Source organism: Diplotaxodon limnothrissa, linkage group LG1 (genome assembly GCF_057381915.1).
Source record: "Diplotaxodon limnothrissa isolate DT_005_m linkage group LG1, D_limnothrissa_male_GT1.1, whole genome shotgun sequence".
NCBI classification, from domain to species: domain Eukaryota; kingdom Metazoa; phylum Chordata; class Actinopteri; order Cichliformes; family Cichlidae; genus Diplotaxodon; species Diplotaxodon limnothrissa.
In genome coordinates, this window is record NC_140596.1 from 8,218,627 (window position 1) to 8,237,517 (window position 18,891).

At 38.3% G+C, this 18,891-nt stretch overlaps 1 protein-coding gene across 1 annotated transcript; it reads left to right on the forward strand.

Annotated features, from left to right (window-relative positions):
- Nucleotides 1–3,894: 3,894 nt before the first annotated feature.
- Nucleotides 3,895–14,885, forward strand: LOC146639363 (synaptotagmin-5). Its single transcript, XM_085352056.1, has 5 exons — nt 3,895–3,916; nt 5,482–6,482; nt 11,831–12,002; nt 14,484–14,650; nt 14,736–14,885. Exons 1-5 carry the CDS (start codon nt 3,895–3,897, stop codon nt 14,883–14,885), a joined length of 1,512 nt encoding a protein of 503 aa, XP_085208182.1.
- The last annotated feature ends 4,006 nt before the right edge of the window (nt 14,886–18,891 follow it).

Below are 18,891 nucleotides of genomic sequence, written 5' to 3' on the forward strand. Positions count from 1 at the left end.
ATTATCAGAAGAGTTGTTCAAGAGCCAAGGGCAACAGAAAGATGTGGAATCAGCAGGTACAGTTGTTTCACAGAAAGTAAGTAATTAATGCCCTCAAGCTTTAAATGCATGCACCACGGCCTGTTTGCACCCGCAACATGCAAGACTCCGTTGCTAAAGAAAAAGCATGTTTACGTGTGTTTAAAGTTTACTGAACAACATTTAGACAAGCTTGTGAAACACTGGGAGAATATAGTCTGGACAGATGAGACCAGAATTCAACTCTTTGGATGCCATAATGCACACCATGTTTGGAGGTCAAACATATTGGTATGGTATTTTGGGGGTGATGTGCACATGTGAGGATCTCAGTAAAGATATGCTACCACCTACCAGGATGATGAAGATGAAAATGAGGGTGGACATTTCAGCAAGACAATGATCCCAACGCACAACCAAGGAAACTCTCAACTGGTTTCAGAGAAATAAAATAAACCTGCTAGAATTGCCCAGCCTGAATCCAGCTGAAATGGACTGATAGAACAAAAAGAAGGGGCCCATGAAACCTTCAGGATTTGAAGACTGATTGATTTATTTGCATATCTCTTCTCTGGTGAGAATTTCATGTCAATAGCACCTTTGGAAATATTGACAAATTTACTTCAAATTTAAGTTGAAAATGTGTGATGTGTTCAGTAGTTATTTTACCTCCTGTATATGGTAACCAGTTATCCAGCCCTTATTTATTCCATACTTTACCCCAACACCTTTGCACTCTGCACCATTGCACATATAAATATAAATACAAAAATGCTATACATGTTGTTTTCTGCGTTGCCATCTTATGTGTTGTACGTTTGTGTATTCTGTTTAGTACAGCGAGAGCAAAGAGAGAACCAGAGCCCAGGTCCTTGTAAATATACACACTTGGCTAAGCATGTGAACATATACACATACTTGATTTGTATAGAAACACTGATTCTGATTGTGGTTGTGAAAAGAGAGCACAGTGAGCCAGACTAAGGAAAAGAGAAGACAACCTTTAATGTTGAAGTGGTATATAAACATGTGGGGAGTAAAAAGAGGTGAGTGGAGAAGAAATTTTCAGTGCATCACATGAAGTCTTGTTCCAGTTTGAGCCTAAAACTAAGGGATGGTTCAAGGTACAAGCTTTATTAAAAAAGTTTTAAGCCTGAACTTTAAATTCTAGATACATTGTAAATTGCCTGTTTTTTATTTAAAATATAGTGCTTTTCTAATGCACTTGGGAACTCAGTGTTTCATAGAAAGAATGGGTGTCTGTCTGTAATCTATGACAGACCATTCCTCAACAAGCTGAGGGGACAACCCCAACCATCCTAGGTAGCATCTTATTGTTTCTCTCTACCTCCTTATGGGAAGGATGATGTTTCATACAACTGTTTATGTGTAGTTTATGTGCAAGTGAAAAAAAGTTGTACTCCCAAGTGGAAACAGTGAGCCAAAATTAAAATTGTATTGTCCTCCATTCAGGTATTTCTCTGCAGGGAGAATGTGCTATGATTCTTTTTGATTTTACTACCTACTTAATGTTTGTAGGTAAGTCAACTAAAGCCATGGCAAATGAGGATTTTATTGTGTTAGACCCATGCTCACTTTACCAATGGCTAAAGGGGCGATCGTGGCTCAAGAGTTGGGAGTTCATCTTGTAGTTTGAAGGTTGCCGGTTCGAGCCCCGGCTTGGACAGTCTCGGTCGTTGTGTCCTTGGGCGAGACACTTCACCTGTTGCCTACTGGTAGTGGTCAGTGGCGCCAGTGTCCCGTAGCCTCGCCTCTGTCAGTGCGCCCCAGGGTGGCTGTGGCTACAATGTAGCTTGCCATCACCGGTGGATGACTGGATGTGTAAAGCACTTTGGGGTCCTTAGGGACTAGTAAAGCGCTATACAAATACAGGCCATTGAATCACATCAGTTTATATTTCAGAACCATAATATGCTAATCATAAATAAATGCACATAAGATTCCTGTGTTTTTTCTCCCGTATGATAGTCAGTTGTGATAATCACAGAATGTGCTTTTGCTCTAATGCAGTTACCTCTCAGCACATCCAAATGGCCAATCTGAGCTCAATTTTGAGGTCAGGTATGAAATATTGCCAAAGTTCCAGATGGATCAAAATCTTATGATCTTTTTCTAAGCACATCCACATTCCCAGTTAGACTATGAATGCACACACAGATTTTCATTTCTATTGCAAATGTGTTTCAAATATCAGTCTCTTTCATAACCGATAATTTCAGAATGACCATACTCAGTTGCCCTAAAATGTTCACGTACAAAAATATTATCTTATTAATTTGCAGTCATATTATAGTTGATTCATCCTTACAAAAGCTCAGAAAAAGTGACCCTCCAGGATATGTAATATTTTAATCTGGAAGAGCATAAAACTTCCGTCAAGGCCCATTTTAAGATAAATGTATTTATAGCACAACAATACCCATAGTTCATGGCTGGACATTGTTGCTTTCAGGCATATAATTTCTCTCTAAGACTGAGGATTTTGAGGACAGACTGTTTTTTCTCTCTTGAAGATTAAAAGGGTGTGACACGGTGTGGAGATAGGTGAAAAGGAAAAGTCTAAGTCTTATTTATAGTTCAATTTGAATTTGTATTTATTTTTTTAATGTTGTAATGGTGGTGATAATTATGGGGTGTGTAGCTCGAAATGAGGCATCTGTCTCCTTCTAAGTGCCTGCAAGTTCTACACAGTGCGTTATATACTCGATTTGTCACCAAAAGCAGCTTCTTAGTAAATGTAAAGTAACTTGTAGCATTGCGTAGCATTGTTGCAGGGCACCTTAAAGATGTGGCTTGGAGGCAGGTTTGATTAATATTCAATGTGGTTTAATAGGGTGTTTATATACAAATAAATCTGGATTGGTGCAGCTATTTCTACTGTTTTTCACAGCTGACTTGCAAAAAATCTGATGGCCCAACCGATGGCAATAATTAGCCACAATATTAAAACCCACTTACCTAATATTGTGTCCAGATAATGTACTGATTTATTGGGCATGGACCCGTGATCCTCTGGGTGTGTCCTGTGATGTTTGGTACTAGGATCTTTGCAGCAGAATCTCTGGTATTATGTGGGATGCTCTTGTGTATCCCTATGACACTTGATAAGAAATTTGTAGCAGCCATTATCTTAGGTGTTTTGTTCTTGAACAGTTTTGTGTGTGTGTGTGTGTGTGTGTGTGTGTGTGTGTGTGTGTGTGTGTGTGTGTGCGCGCGCGCGCGCGCGCGTGTGTTCTGCAGGTGGAGAGAGCTCCAATCAGAGTGCAATGTCATTGGGGTGCTTGGTTTATAACATAAAAAAATTGAAGCCGTTAAGATTTAGCCGTTTAAGCTTTTTAAGGCTTGCAAAAAAGCATATGGTCAAATACCTGATTTCAGTAAATCACATTCACATTCACTAGTTTAGCACATTCTCTTTTTCTTCGACTTCAGCTTACAGTAATTTTCAAACAGTCCCTTACTATTGTCACGGAAGATCATTACTTGGAGATTGATGTAATCAATAGCACGCCGTATCTGACTTATTGATAGGCATGCATGAATTTTAATATGATATTCTGCCTGAGCATTTGTTTTACTTTTAATTTGGTTACAGTTGCAGGACATCTAGCATAAACCTAGCTGCTGTGCCTCATAAATTTGTAAAGTGAACAGTAACGTCGGTTGGCTGAACTGTAGTAAGGAGGCAGCACCTTTTTATGCCTTCAATGCACGGTCAGTGCAACTGAAATAAAAGCCCAGTTACCCGATGAATCTATTGGCTGGAAGGCTTCAGGTTCCTGCGCACTGGTGATGAACCACTCTCATAAACGGTGCTCACAGTGACTCCACACACAAACCAAACGGCGTGGGAACATGTCGCAGTACATGCTGGCAGGTAGGAAATGTTCGGTGTCTTTTTTAGATTTTACTAATTTTGTCAATGAACAGTCTGTGTTTGCTTTAATTTGTACCTTAGTCCCGATGGTCTATTCTTCAGACAGGGAAACATATCAGAGCATAACATCGTTTTTTTTTTATTTGATTGCTTGTTTGTTTGTTTTTTCCACTTATGGCTGTTAAAAAGATTTCAAACACGAAAAATAACCGAGAGGAAAATAGAAACAGCTTTAAAAATCAGTTTGTTTTTGCACTGATACATGAACTGCAAAAACAGAGTGGGAACGTATCCTGGTTACAGTTGTTTTAGATAATTTGGTATGAAGAAGATAAAACAAATGGATAAATAAATAAATAACAATAAAAAAACAACCTAGGGAGTACAGTGATCTTAATTCAGTTATTTGCATGCCATTTAAAAATGTTTAGTGTAGGATTAGCTATGATGCATACCATGTCAAAATGCACACACGTCCTTCAGGATTAAAAACAAGAAAAAAAGAAATCTGCATTAAATGCTGATTTATCTCTACTCAGGTTTCACCATCACATCAATTGGTTGGCAATAATGTCCACTGGCTGGTCAGGCTGACTCATATCTTAGAGCAATCCCATCAGCCTTTAATTTTCAACATCACTGCTGCATCCACCCACTCTGTACTGTCATGACTGAGGCAGAGTGAGGAGCTCCCTGCTCCTGGACTTTGACAGGGCTGAAATTGATCTGCTTTGATTGTGACCCCATCTTAATGTAATAAGTGAATAATTGTGGTAAGTAATAATTGTGGCGTTAAAGGGTGCAGAGTGCATTGACTCTCTAAGTCTCCTGTGATAAGCAATTTTATAGATGTGAGGGAGACACTCCTTTTGGGGGTAAGACCGTATACCTCTTCATAGCAAAACTGTGGTGGACCTACTCTTAATACTTTCAAAAACACAAGTAATGGTTTACTGTTGGCATTGTTGGTTGTTTACCTCACAATAATCATGCTTACTGCGCTGTCCACGAGTGTGTTTGATGCATGAGTCATCTCAATACATTATCCCATTATCTGACATTAAATCAGCATCAGGGCTCTGTTTTAACAGCTTCAGTCTGTGGTTGTTTTGATATTCTTTCATGTTTTAAAGGTGTTTAAAACACCAAAGTGGACTTTTAGCTCATCATAATAACTTGATGCAAACGAAAGGTGATGTTACAGTATGCAATAACCTGTTTTATTTTTTAAACATGGATGCTTCTAAGATAAATAAAAACAGAAATAATTGATCTTACAGCAGTGCAGTGCTCCCTTGGATCAAAAATGCAACTACAACAATATAAATTATACCGTTATCATGATGACAATTCCTCCAGAATGCAGCCACAACAAGATGTTTTGCAGTAACTTTGTTTGTAATGAATATGCCTTCAATTTTCTGAGCCTTCAGTCAAACAAAATCATTTGCTTCACATTTCAAATACCTGTATCTATACCTGTGTGCTTTGATTTCCTGTTCCTTTCTAGTTTTTGCATTTTTACGACATAATATTAATGTTTTATATTTATACCTTTTTTCTAGTTCACTTGCAGATCCTGCTGGCTGTGGGTCTAGCTGTATTCTGCTATTGTCTAGTTCTTGGCTGCATCCTTTGCTATCGCAAAAGGAAGAAAGCCTCATTGGAGGACAAAGAAGCAGTTTTTTTGTCTCCTCATCCTGCAGAGTGTGTGACTGTGACACTGACTCCTTCTCCCTGTACGCAAATTGTGAAACAGCAATATGAAGAATTGGATGGGGATGTGTTTGAATTTTCTTTCTCTAAGAGCAGCTCTTCTCCCTCTGAAGATGACCTCACTGCTCTGCCCTTTGACTCCAGCCCTACCAGGTCAGCTGACCTGGTAAAATCTCCTAGATCTTCTTTTCCACTGCGGCGCCTCAGCACTCCTGCAGTTCCCTGTTCACCTAATAAACCTCCAAGACATGGCCGAGCCTCTTTGCCTTCTCTCACCAGGTTGAGTTTTGTGCCTAAATCCCGTCGAGCAATCGGCCGGCGCTGCACTGTGACTGGTGAAAATTTTATTTACAGTGAGAGCAGTTGTCTGACTGCAAGCGCCGTCAGACCTCCTGTGGAGGAGGGAGAGCCTTGTCCATCACAGTATGGCTCTAACTCTCTCTCCCCTCCCAAACCAGCTCCACTCCTTCACTTCTCCGTGGTCTTCTCTTCTGCTTGTGGCACCCTGGTGGTCAACATCCTAGGTCTCTTGGGGGTCAGTCGAAGGCGCAGTGGGGTGTTTGTTAGGGCAAGCCTTCCTCCACTTTGCCCTTCCCCACAGCAGATATCCTCACGACGGCGCAGCCTCAGCCCAGAGCTCCACAACCAGAGCTTTGCACTGCAGGTGAGCTCTGTGGAAGAGCTGCGGACCTGTACCTTGAAACTGGCTGTCTACAGTAGGGACTTCTCTGGTCTAAGAGAGGCTGCACTGGGGATAGTGGAGTTGCCTTGTGAGAAGTTGGACTGGGAGCCTGACATTGCCACCACCTACACCAGGCAGCTCTGCCCAACTAAGAGCAAGCTGAAAAAGGTATATGGTGAGATGATTTGATCATGAAATTTATTTGGCATAGGTATTACAATTAAAAAAGGGGCAATGCAAGTTCCAAAACACAACAGATTGTCCATAAAAGCTTCTCTGACCCTTATGCTTGTAGAAAGTGACTTTAAACACTTGAACTTGAGATTAAAAGAGACCTAAAATAAATGCACAGTACCAGGGAGCATAGTGAAATACCATAGAGACTATGTGGTAATGCTTTATCTGGTAACAATACCAAACAAATGAAAATTATTATTTTTTAAATATCTCCTAACAGCATTCAGGACTTTTTTCCTTCAGTGGGCTGGTTTCAGTCATTATGCAAATGTCATTATGCAAATGTACTGTTTATAAGATTGGGGAAACCTGCAGTCAGCTGAGACTGAAGAAGTCACTTGTATGAGTGACGAAATGTTTCTCCCACTAAAAAACGCTACGGCCAGATGAACAGAATCAACTTTTGGAGACATGCAGGACTTTAGAACTTCAATAGAAATAAAGAGCACAAAGTAAAGAGTTACATCTGAAACTGTCTCTTCGCCACCTGTGTTTGCTTAGAAAGTATGAAGCTACAGCCACCAGATCGTTAGTTTAACAGAAATCAAAGGGAAAACAGACAAAATGACTGGACTGCTCACTCAAACTAAGATGCAACAATTTCCTAATGAGTATATGGGTTCTATTGCTCTCCAGTCATATTAAATGCAATTTAATGTAGATTTTGCAAATTATAATCAAGCAGGAAATGGACAGTGCTGCCTGCTAAAGGTGGACATCTGGGTGGGGAGTCCTTGAGTACTTACCCAGATTGGCATTTTGGTAACCACCAAAATCTAGGGCAGTTAACAAACCAATGCCAACTGTTTAGATACATGACTACAACTGTACACATGATCAGTGATGGTATTTTAGAGGGGGTAGTTATAAAATCTCTCTTATTGCTTCCTGCAAGTGATTCTATTTTAGATTTCCTCGGTTCATTTAGTTGCCGTTTTTACCGTTCAAGTGTAAATGCATTTTTAGTGATTAATTTTCTGTAAATCTTGTGAAAATGCTATTATTACAATATATATGTGTGATGAAAGTCAGATATTGTAGCAGCCCTGGGTGAACGTTTGTTTTCAGTGAAAAAAAGCAGCATTATACATGATATGACACATCAAAGTCTGCAGAACAGTTGGTTCCTCACATATGCTGCTTGTGTAGCTAAATTAAAAGTACCGTGTCTGCCCTAACTCAGTCAAAATTTCAATCAAATAAATTTACTTTTGTTCTCCTGGTTTCATTGACTTGATAGTATAATTTCAGTCTCCATTTTCATTTGATTTAATAGAAAGGGAAAACTACACTTCAGTCATAAATAACACGTATCATGGTTTTCCCATGAAGGAATGTAGCATCTAATCAGCTCTCCCATTAGCCTGTTTTTCCACTGTTGTTAGTCATGGTGACGCTGTTGTTCGCCACTGCAGAGCAAACAAGTAGAGTGCAGCAAATGGGCAGTGTGCCCACGCTGTGGCCTCTGCGGCTCTGCTGATACTCTGCCAGGAGACATTAATAACAAGCTTTTGAAGGGAGGTGAGCCTAGTGTTTCAGGTCACACTGAGACGTGCTGGATTCTCTTGGGGTGTGCCAACTTGCTTTTTACAGTAAAGTGACAATCAGCTGGGTATACCCACCTCAGTCTCTCACCTTTATACCTGATTCAAACTCTCCACATAAACACACCTTTACCTTCCTCTTTCTTAGTAACAGCAGCTGCCTGGCACAAAGGTGTGTGCATACAAAGCGGGAGTTTACTTAGAAAAAACACAGCTGCTCAGCAATCTGAATAGTTCTTGTGTATTCTTGTTCATGTATATATCAACTGTGCATTGGAAGCTGTAGAAATCTTCTGCATAGATAGTAAAGGGCCAGTTTTCTTTATCAGTGTAATGGGATCAGCTGAAATATTGCTAATCATTCATCTGCATTGCCTTAGTTATTTTGACATTTTATGGGAATGAGGGGCTGATATGTTCAAGCAAAAGTGGAGTGATCAGGATGATCTGCAAACTTTGATTTGTTTCATGTAAATGCACTCTTTGTTTTCACTTTAAATCACAGTCCTGTAGCGTTCCTGGCAAATTTCCACTTTCTCCAGTATAGGAGAGTATAGGAAGGGAAAAATAAATAACATTAGGGAAGCCTTTCTGAAAAACAAACAAAAAACAAATAAACAAACCAGAGAACCGTTTTGCTTGCTTAGCTGGCATTAGTAGCAGAAAGCTGCAGAGTTGGAGTTTCACATAATATTTCCCACCAGGATGCAGAAAGTCTACAAAAATAATCTAAGTATCGTATTATATTGTATCACTGCATCAGTCAGCTGTTACAATTAACTTATTACTTTTCCTTTAATGTAATGCAACTTCTTGTTACATAGCAAATAACCTTTCAGCTACTGGGGGGCAAAAAGCATTCATGTTACAGAAAGAAGGTTAAAAGTACAAACTCTCACAAATTTAAAGTGACCTTTTTACTTTATAGGTTTAAGGTTAATAGTGTTGAACTGGTGTAAAACATCGATTTTTTTTCCTTTCTTATAAGCACTACCTGATGTTCCCAAGTGTGTCACTAAGCTTGGAGGGCCGGTCGAGTGAGCGAGCACTACACCTGTGGGTGAAAGAACACTTTACCTTACTGTATAAAGTGCCTTGAGGCAACTTTTGTGTGATGTCCCGCTCTATGGTATAAATAAACCTGAATTTATCTGATGTAATGGGAAGCTAATATAAGTTGTTGCTTACAGAATATCAATGTGCAGTCAATTGTTCCTACTTATACACAGAAATTAGGTTGGAGGAAAATATTTCAGAGTCTCTTTAGGCATCTGTTCTTTGGAAATTATTGGATGATTCATAGAATCTGTTTGTTATATAACTCGAGATGATTTACAATTAAGAAGAGACTTTCATAGTCTGTTTGCAAAAATAACAGCCAGAAAATTACATAACGCGATGTTTTCATGTAAAATATAATCTGTGGGTGGAAAAGAATTTGCTTTGGGATTTTTTTTAATTACAGAGAAAATTAAATATTTTTATACAATGATATAGTTGCAAAACTTGATTATGGAACTGACTCCCAAACAATCTCATATTTGCATTAACAATGTAAATCACATATTGTAATCCTGAGTTGTGAGACCTCTGTTCTATTTTACACTTCAAGGATTTTCTTTCTCCAAAAAGTCTGATAAAAATGTTTGTGTAGGCTTCCTGAAGGGACGGCCTACACAAGCCCAATGGCTTCAAACTAATGATGAACATTTGTTGAACATTTAGTAAGCTGTCTTTAAACAGAGTATAAAATGACCAATGCTTTTTGAAAAGACCAATTGTGTCATGAAACTGTGTTATGATCTTCTGCAGTTTTTTTTTTTTTCAATTTTTGGACTCTGCTATAGTAGCTTTGCATAATTCACAGTTCAAAATAATCCTTCTCTATCTCCGACTGGGACTGATTCCTATAAGGTGACCCTCTTCTTAAAAGCCAACAGCAGTTGGGTGGGACTACTACGTTTACAGCCAGAGCTGTAATGACCATATTAATTATATTCTATTCTAAAGATATCACATAGCGCAAGAGTAGAACTGATCTAAAACATTTAGAACAGGATGAAGCTTTCACTAGGAACTGGGAATTCATTTTTAATTTCAAAGTCTATAAGTGAAATCAATTGAGAGAGCTGCAAGTACTTCTGCAATGTATCCAATGATGACGAGGCAGAAAAGGAGAAAGTGTTCTTTCCAAGTTCTGCACAAACTGATGGAACACTGAATGTAATGAATTCTTGAGACTGTAGACTATGACTAAAATGTTTATGTAACATGTAATCTGATAAATAAGAGGCGAGTATGCAAATAGATTTATAGATAAAATTAAACCAATGAACCTTCCTGCAAATGGGGAATGAGGACCAGTCAACAGTCCAAAAGTCTAAAAGATGGAGAGAATGAGCAGAGGCATTCATATAAATTATATAACCATAATCCAGGAGGGGTTAAAAGGTGGTAGCATCAAGCCTTTTTCCTTGTAGTGAAAGAGAAATAAGATGCATTTCAGGAAAAGAACCCCAACTTCAAAGTCAACTAAATTTTAGTTGACTTTTGTGGTCTTTCATGCCCTTTGGTGTTGCTCAGATGACCGGTGCATTCCTTATTTTTAAAAAATCCACCAGGTTGTTTATTTGATGGCCCTCACTTGCACTTATATTTCTTTGAAACCTTATATTCAAATAACAGCTGCTACTGTAAATGCACTAGAAGCTTAGAATCAACCCCAGATCTTTTTTCGGCTTATTTTGCCAATAATGTGGGGACATGCCTCACTGCACCCTGAAACTGCTTTTCAGTCAATTGTTCAATTTTTTTATGCTCTGAAAATGGGTTACTATGTGTAAAAATGTTTGTAATTCCTAAACAGAAAAAAATAATTGTTAGATCCATTGAGAGGCAAAACTGTGTCATCGTCCAAAAATTTATGGATCTAACTGCAGTACATGTTTGACAGAAAATCAGAAAAAGAAGGATAAACCTACCCACAAGGCAGTGCTACTGAGTGACAGTGTTAGTGACAGTCAGAGGCAGTGAACCAAAACTCACTTGTTGAATGAAATTGACTTCACACTCTGCTACCCAGCATCAGCAAGTCGCTGACGGGCTAACACAGCAGCTTGACAGCAGAATGTGACTCACCAACCAATGAAAGCTAATGAAAGCTGACATGAAGTCAGATTAAAATTTGTATCAGATTTAAAGATGAGCTATTGCTTCTATTCACAGTGCATGGATGTCTTTATTGTTTAAGGATGACTGGTCAAATGGAATCCTCAAGCATGACAGCTGCACACAAAAGACAACCTCTAATATCGATGATTTGATTTAAGTGACTGAAAAAGTGGCGTAGATTTAGCCCTGCTGAGTTCCTCTGGCAGGTGAACCCAAGATGTCGTATGATGTTTTGCAGAAACTTATTCAGATTTAAATTTCTGACCTGTTCCTTTATATTAACAGGCAATGATTCACAGCAAACCCCATTGATTGAGAACTAAAACATTGATTTTCACAGATCTGAGCCTTACTGCTTTGATCGACTCACTCAGTGATAGCACTATAGAAGCATATTCATGAGTACTTCTGGTTTTACTGCTTGAATCACCTCTTTCCCTTGGTTTTTATCCACAGTTCCCCAAACAGATGACGCAAACATCTGCTGAGTGAAAGACAACTTTTCCCCTTCTTCCTAAGCCTCACATTTCTATCTCTTCGTCTTTCCGTCCTTTCTACCCTTAGAGTGTGAGTTCTCAGGAAACGCTGGGCCGCAGGAAGAGCTCTGTGTGTGTGCCACGGGCTTTGGGGCAACTGTTCATCCTGCTGCAGTACCAGACACTAGCCCAGCGCATCAAGGTGATGGTTCGAAAGGCTGAGAATCTGGCCAAGCTCACAAGGATCCCAGGAGCTCCAGGTGAAGACTACACTCATACCTTTATCCATTCATCCATTCTGCTGGCTAAAGCCTATCCCAGCTACCATAGAGCGAGGGGCAGGATATACCCAAGACAGTTTGCCCGAATGTCGCAGGACTAACACAGAGAGACAGTAAAAACCATTCACTCTGACACTCACACCTATGGGCAATTTAGAATGTCCATTTAAAACTAACACCACTAATTACATGTCTTTGGGCTGTGGGAGGAAGCATCATACCTAAATTACAAAATAGACTATTTTTGCCATTGCCTTCCTTAAAGCCCAATTTTAATCAAAACCATAATTAAAAGACACAGACACTGACTATTGGTGGGAAACTCGTGATAACTCAGCTCACAGTTAATTGATGTCATTGTCAGGTGCCATCAAATAACAGTAGCACTTTATTTGATAAGTTAATGGATTATTATCTCTGGATGTGAAGTACTGGTTTTCTGCCAGATACCTGTGTCATCTTTAATTTCACACTAAAGTGTCCCAAACTGACTAACTAACCCAACTAGATTTTGACTTTGATTTTTTACTTTATCAAAGCCTCTGACTTTGTGCATTTTATGTTTTTTACTCTGTAGGCATTTGGTATTACCTTTGAGAAATTCCTCCCAAAACGCTGAATCCAAATTAAATCTGTTTAATCCTAAAGATTACCAAAAGCAACAAACGTTTTGTCCTGCTCGTCCTGCTCTGCTTGTTTTTTGTTTTTAAAAAATCAGTGGTTCGATGTGAATATCACAATACTGAAGGCTTCTGTAATATTTAGATAGTGTAATATTAATGTTGTTTTAGTAATAAGGTGGCAGAGTGGTGCACTGGAATGCACTGCAATGTTTCTTCGTTCCTGACTGGGTTTTCTGCCACAGTCCAGGGATATGCTTGTTAGGTTAATTGGTCACTGCTCAAGATTATAATTATAATGACATTACTGCTCATAAATTTGCCTAAGGTGTGGATGTGAGAGTGTGTGGTTGTCTGTTTCTTGTGTTATGTCTGTGATGGACTGATAACCTGTCTAGAGCGTACCCTGCCTTTTGATCTGTGTCAGCTGGTAGAGGAAAGAAGGAAAAAAGACAACTCTACCCACCCTCAACAAAGCTAGCTCACAAGTGTGTTATGAACATTTTCTTATATGTTAAGTGTGGATTATTAACCCTTTCATACATTTTGCATTTTAAAAAATTGCATATAGTTTTCTCTGCACTGAGCAGTAAAAAGTAAATGTTAGTATTTTTTAATATACAAGTCACACACACTCTACTGCCTGGCTGGTTATGATCTGATTAGTCTTCCGTCCCTATGCCCAGATCAAAGCCCCTTGAGGCAACTGTTGTTGTGATTTGGCATTTATATAAATAAAATTGAATCGAATTTAATACATCAGAGGACCAATTTGGACCCAAGGACCACAACCAGTTTCCTCTGGCTTCACTCTTGCCCAGTGGTGTTGGTGAGACAAGCTGGTGAAGCACTTTGAGCATGGGGACCAGGGATCCCACTTCACTTTCACTGTGCCTTGGGATTTCGATGGACTCTTTGATTCACATGTACTGTAAACTTTTGAAGTCTTAGTCTATGTTTTTACTGCCCACCTCATTTTCAAAATGATATAACCCAGGACAATCCAAATTTACAAACCAAAAAGATAGTGAACCCTTATAATAATCATAACATTTTTTTAAACATGTTTTAATAGTCCAGAAAAAATACTAATAAAATGTAATGCCTGGTTGCTCTGTGGTGTATTGAAGTAAACCATGATCTCCTCCAAGTAAAGGAGAAGGGTTAAATTTCCCATTAGCACATTGTAAGTATACAGATCTATTGTTCTGTCTCCTGTTTGCCCATCTATGGTCAGACAGACCAGATCTCTGATTGGTTTGTTATATAATCAGATTAGGAACAAATCGCCCTGGTGTCATTTCCCCCCGTCTGTGCCATCCGATTTAAAGCCTCGCTGAAGAGCAGAGGAGGAAGTAGGAAATTGTGTCAAAGTAAAAACAACAACCTAAACTGACACTTTGAAGCATAAAGTCAGTTATGTGTTTCTCGTGAGCTTTAACATCAAATTACCCGTGTCAAATATATGAATAATGGGCTTTGCAGATGCACGATTGCACATTGCTTTTAGTTTTAGTAAATCGAATTAGTATGCTTGACTGGATTATTGAGATTATGTATTTATAAGTGATCATGCAGATATGCAACAGTTAGAGAAGAGAGGAGAGCAGAGGGAATTTTAAGGATATAAATAAACTGTTGCAAATCATTTTATGTGAATCTAGCAACACAGCCCTGCAGAGAGGTTGCTTTGGTTTGTTAGCACCAACTGAAAATGTTCCTGTAACTGATGTTTGCTGCTCCTTTTTATTTGTTGACCTTTCTAGAAAGGAAATGTAATTTAATAAACTGATTCAATCTGATTATAATCATAACTAAGGATGTAATTTTATTCCAACAGACCACTATGTTGTCATTAACTTGCGTCAGGATGGGAAGGTAATTGGTACTAAGGAGACTAAAGGGGCCAGTGGTCCAAACCCCATCTGGAACGCACCATTCCTGTTTGACCTGCCTCCCGGTGACATAAATCAGCTACCACTGGTGCTTGAATTCATCGTCATGCAGGTAGGAAGTTCTACAAAAGTCACCAACCAGTATCGTATTATTCTGAGATCTCTGTCGCATCTTCATTTTCTTGATTTATCTACAGGGGCGCCTCTACACTAAGAGCAGCATTCTGGGTCGGGTGCTGATTGGCACTGATGCTTCAGAGGAGGGACAGAAACACTGGAGGGAAATTTGCAGTCGGGGGCAAATAGAAACTACTCGCTGGCATACCATCCAGTCAGATGCGCTGTAAGAGTGAGAGTGTGAATGACTGACACAGCGTGGGACGCCCTTTGCTGACTAGTGAGGATGATTTCAATAGCTATGATCACAATTTCTGCCAATTATCAAAAAACAATTATTAAATAATAACTCTTCATGATTTTCTATGTACATTGACAGACTTATACAAGTAAAAAAAAAAAAAGAACACCTCATCTGCATCCAAATCATTACATATATTTTAAGGACAGCTGTGAAGCTGTTTTCTCTGTATCAATAATATTTTTAAACCATGCATTTATTGTGATTCTTTCCATTGTGACTTCTTAACCTTTATTCCGTTTTTTGTTTTGAGTAAAAAAAAAAGGGGAAACATATTTAGTTTTCTTTATAGCCACTAGAATTACAAATGAGGGGACATTTTGATTTTAATTCAGCTATACATTGTATTTTCATATTATGTATTATGTATATGCATATTTAACATTAATGAAGAGCAAATTATTATAAAACCTGCACATTTTTCAGACCCCTGTTTTCCATTCTGTCTTACTGTAGCAGCATGACTTACTGTTATTGTGCAGCATCCGTCCATAGCAGCTGTTTTGATGTTTTTGTTACTAACCATTATCTAAAATACACAAGATTACCTACAGTACTTATGATTAGATAAGTAAAAAATTAGGGAGCAAATAACAAAACTAAGGAAACCACTTCTGTTTTTGATAAGAATTTCATATTAAAAGATACTAGAATATATATATATATATATATATATATATATATATATATATATATATATATATATATATATATAGTTATTAACATCATTTGGGAGCATTCTCATATATAAAAATGATTCTTTAATTATAAAATTTTATTTAGGAATTGTGTGTTTGTATGTGTAGTATACTATCCATGGGAATGCCTACGGTGACTTGTCTTATGTCTGAGCTGTGTACTGTATGTTTTCAGAGGATTAAAAAAAACAAAAATCAATAAAGGATTTTTTTCCAAAGTATAATAAATTCTTATTGATAAATAAAACTGTTTCTTGATGGTATGATCATACAGAAACATATTACAAACGCACTGGTCTAAATAATAAAATTAACAGTGACTAACTTTCATTCAGCTATGACAATGTCAGGTGTTTCGTTGTGCATGCTAGCTCATTACCAATGTCCGTGAGGATTTTGCTACTGTCACAGTACAAGGCTTGTTGTTTCATGTTGGCTTTGAGTTGTAATGTTTACGTTTTAGTGAAGATGCTTTTACTGTTGGAATGTAAATGCTTACAATGCCACACAACAATTCTTCTACCTGATTTTTATTAATGGCCACCAGGGGGTGACTGTTGTAGCTGAAAAAGTTTTTCTGCTGGCCCTCGGTGTCTGCCCTTTTTGATCTCAGCATACACTTTCCTCATGATTTTAGTTTTTCAGTCACTATTTCCAGTCAGGAGACGTGTGTGACTGAGGGCGTGTCTGTAAAACTATGATGTTGCAAGGAGTAGAAGTAGTGAAGGTGGCTGCATTTAAATACCTGGGGTCAACCAGCCAAAGCAATGGACAGTGCACAAGAGAGGTGAATAAGAAAGAGCAGGATGGAGAGGATGGAGTGTCAGGGGTGGTTTGTGACAGAAGGATGGCATGTGCAGAAGATGAATTGTGAATATATTACAATCAGGCAGGAGGATAAGATTAAGACCACAGAGATGATTCATGAATGGAGTAACAGAGGACATGGTGTGACAGAGAAGGATGAGATGGAGGCAGATGATCAGCTCTGGAGACCCCTAAAGGGAGCAGCCAAAAGAAGAAAATTTAAAACATGAAGTTATTTTGTATTTTGTATTTAGCTTGATCGATCCATTAGTTCTGTCCATGAAGTGGAGCTGACGTTTTCTATTTCTTTTTGAACAACTAGTCATCTGATCCACTTCAAACTTGCTAGTCTGCTTGCTGGGGATCGGGATAGGTGCACTGTTGAGTTTGAGGTCAGTTAGAGCTGTTGCTAGGCAATTAACGGACAAAGCCTGTTGCTGTTATTGCTAGGTGTCATCAACAAAGGCAAATGCATGACCTGAAGAGATGATAACACAGTTCAGATAGTATTGTAGATACTATTGTAGATTCTCTGGCTAATTTGTTTCTTCACAGATGATGTCACATGTCTTTGTGGCTGTGTGTTGATGCTAGTCCAGATACTGTAGCTTAATTAAGCTACAGTATCTCGTTCGTGTTTCTCAGGTAATTACCTGAGAAACACGAATGCTTGCTCAACATTTCACGATAATCCATTCAGTAGCTGCTGAGAGATGTCGCTTAAAGAGGTCTTTTGAAACTGGTAATTGCATTAATCACATTGAAATGTACAATTTACAGCCTCACAGCCCTGAATTAAATAAGTGGAAGAAAATAGGTTGATACATTTACTGTGACGCTGAACAGCTGTATGACATCCCTGAAATAAATACTGGAGCAGCTCCAGTGAAAAATGGTGAATAACTGACTAATGCCCTCAGCCATTATTATGACTTTATGGGAAAATGGAAACGTTTCTTTTTCACTTCACAGCTCAAGGTTCTGTGCTCAATAAAAGAAATGTAAAATAATAATAATAATAATAATAATAATAATAATAATAATAATAATAATAATAATAATAATTGTGTGTCATTTTTCCAACTAAAACTCCATAGAGACAGTCACTAAATGGTAGTTAGTAGATTGAAACCTGCCCCCTGGACTAAACCTGGTTGCATTCAAATTATGTGGTGTTGACAGAAATGTGGTAAATGTAAACTTCATGACAAAATCTTCCAGTCACTGTTTCTTGTTGCCAGCATTGTGACGTCCACCCAACGAGTTATAAATATCCATAGGATGTTCAATCTAATGGTGATGCAATCTAGCTCCTGGGGTGATCTTATGTCATATCAGATCACCAACTGAATGTGACTGCTATCACACACCAGCACACAGAGTTATGTCTCAAGTGTTTGTGACTTGCAATATCATGACATCGGAAACTTTAAGGCCAGTTGGCTGGAAAACACATTCTTGCACCCAGTTATACTTATCATATCAGGTCAGGCTTTGTATTCTGCACCTGATCCATGAAGTGGGGCATGAAAATGCTGTAGATATGTTTGAAACCTCAGATTATATTACATATACGTGGTCCCATGTAAAACCTTAATTTGCTTGATTTATTCAGTATATTTATTTTCAGGTAAGCATGGTTTTAGAGCCTTTTTTTTAGCTTTTGATATAACTTAATATATGCATACTAAATGTAACTGGTAAATAATTTAAATCTACTAGTGGATTATTAGTATCCTCTGTATTCCAACATATGTTAACTTTACTTGACTTTGGATGTTTTTTCCCCCCCGAAGTGTTTCTGTGGTGCTGTAATGGGAATAAATCATTTGAACATGAAAGCACATAAACCTTTTTAGTGAAAAGGACACAAATGAAACCTGCTGGTGTGGGGCTGTAAAGCATTTGATACAGACATGCTTCTCTTTCTCCATTCCTCTGATCTGCCCACTCTCCTGAGGGAGACTAAATAAATGAGATTTTGCTGATCTGTTCGCAGTTCTCTCTGTGTGGGCCTGCAGCAACTCTGCCACTCAGGTTCCCTGAATCTGTTGCTGAGAGACAGAACATTTATTACTTTGAAACCATTAAGATGTGTAAGTGAAAGAGATAAGTCCAAATAATAATCGTAAAATGTATTATCTTCCTGTTTTCAACGCAAACCTGATTACATTATTCTGATATGATCAGACACTCATTTCTAAGCAAATAGAAACATTTATATCTATTAATCTTTGTAACAACCTGGCTACCTATGACTTAACAGATGAGCTGAAGTTAGAAAGAGGTCTCATCTTTTTGTGACACATCAGTTTTATATTAGTAATAATAAATCAAATTATTTACTATTAGGTAGACAGATGGGAAGCAATGCAATTAAAGGGCAGGCAAAATCGCAGTACAAAAAAGTAAAAACCAAAAATACACTAA

What these genes read in the sequence shown, in the direction of transcription:
- LOC146639363 (XM_085352056.1), top strand. Translation starts at nt 3,895, where the DNA reads ATGTCGCAGTACATGCTGGCAG. An exon ending in GTCGCAGTACATGCTGGCAG is followed by an intron (nt 3,917 to 5,481) that starts GTAGGAAATGTT and finishes CCTTTTTTCTAG; the next exon opens with TTCACTTGCAGATCCTGCTG. An exon ending in CTAAGAGCAAGCTGAAAAAG is followed by an intron (nt 6,483 to 11,830) that starts GTATATGGTGAG and finishes TTCTACCCTTAG; the next exon opens with AGTGTGAGTTCTCAGGAAAC.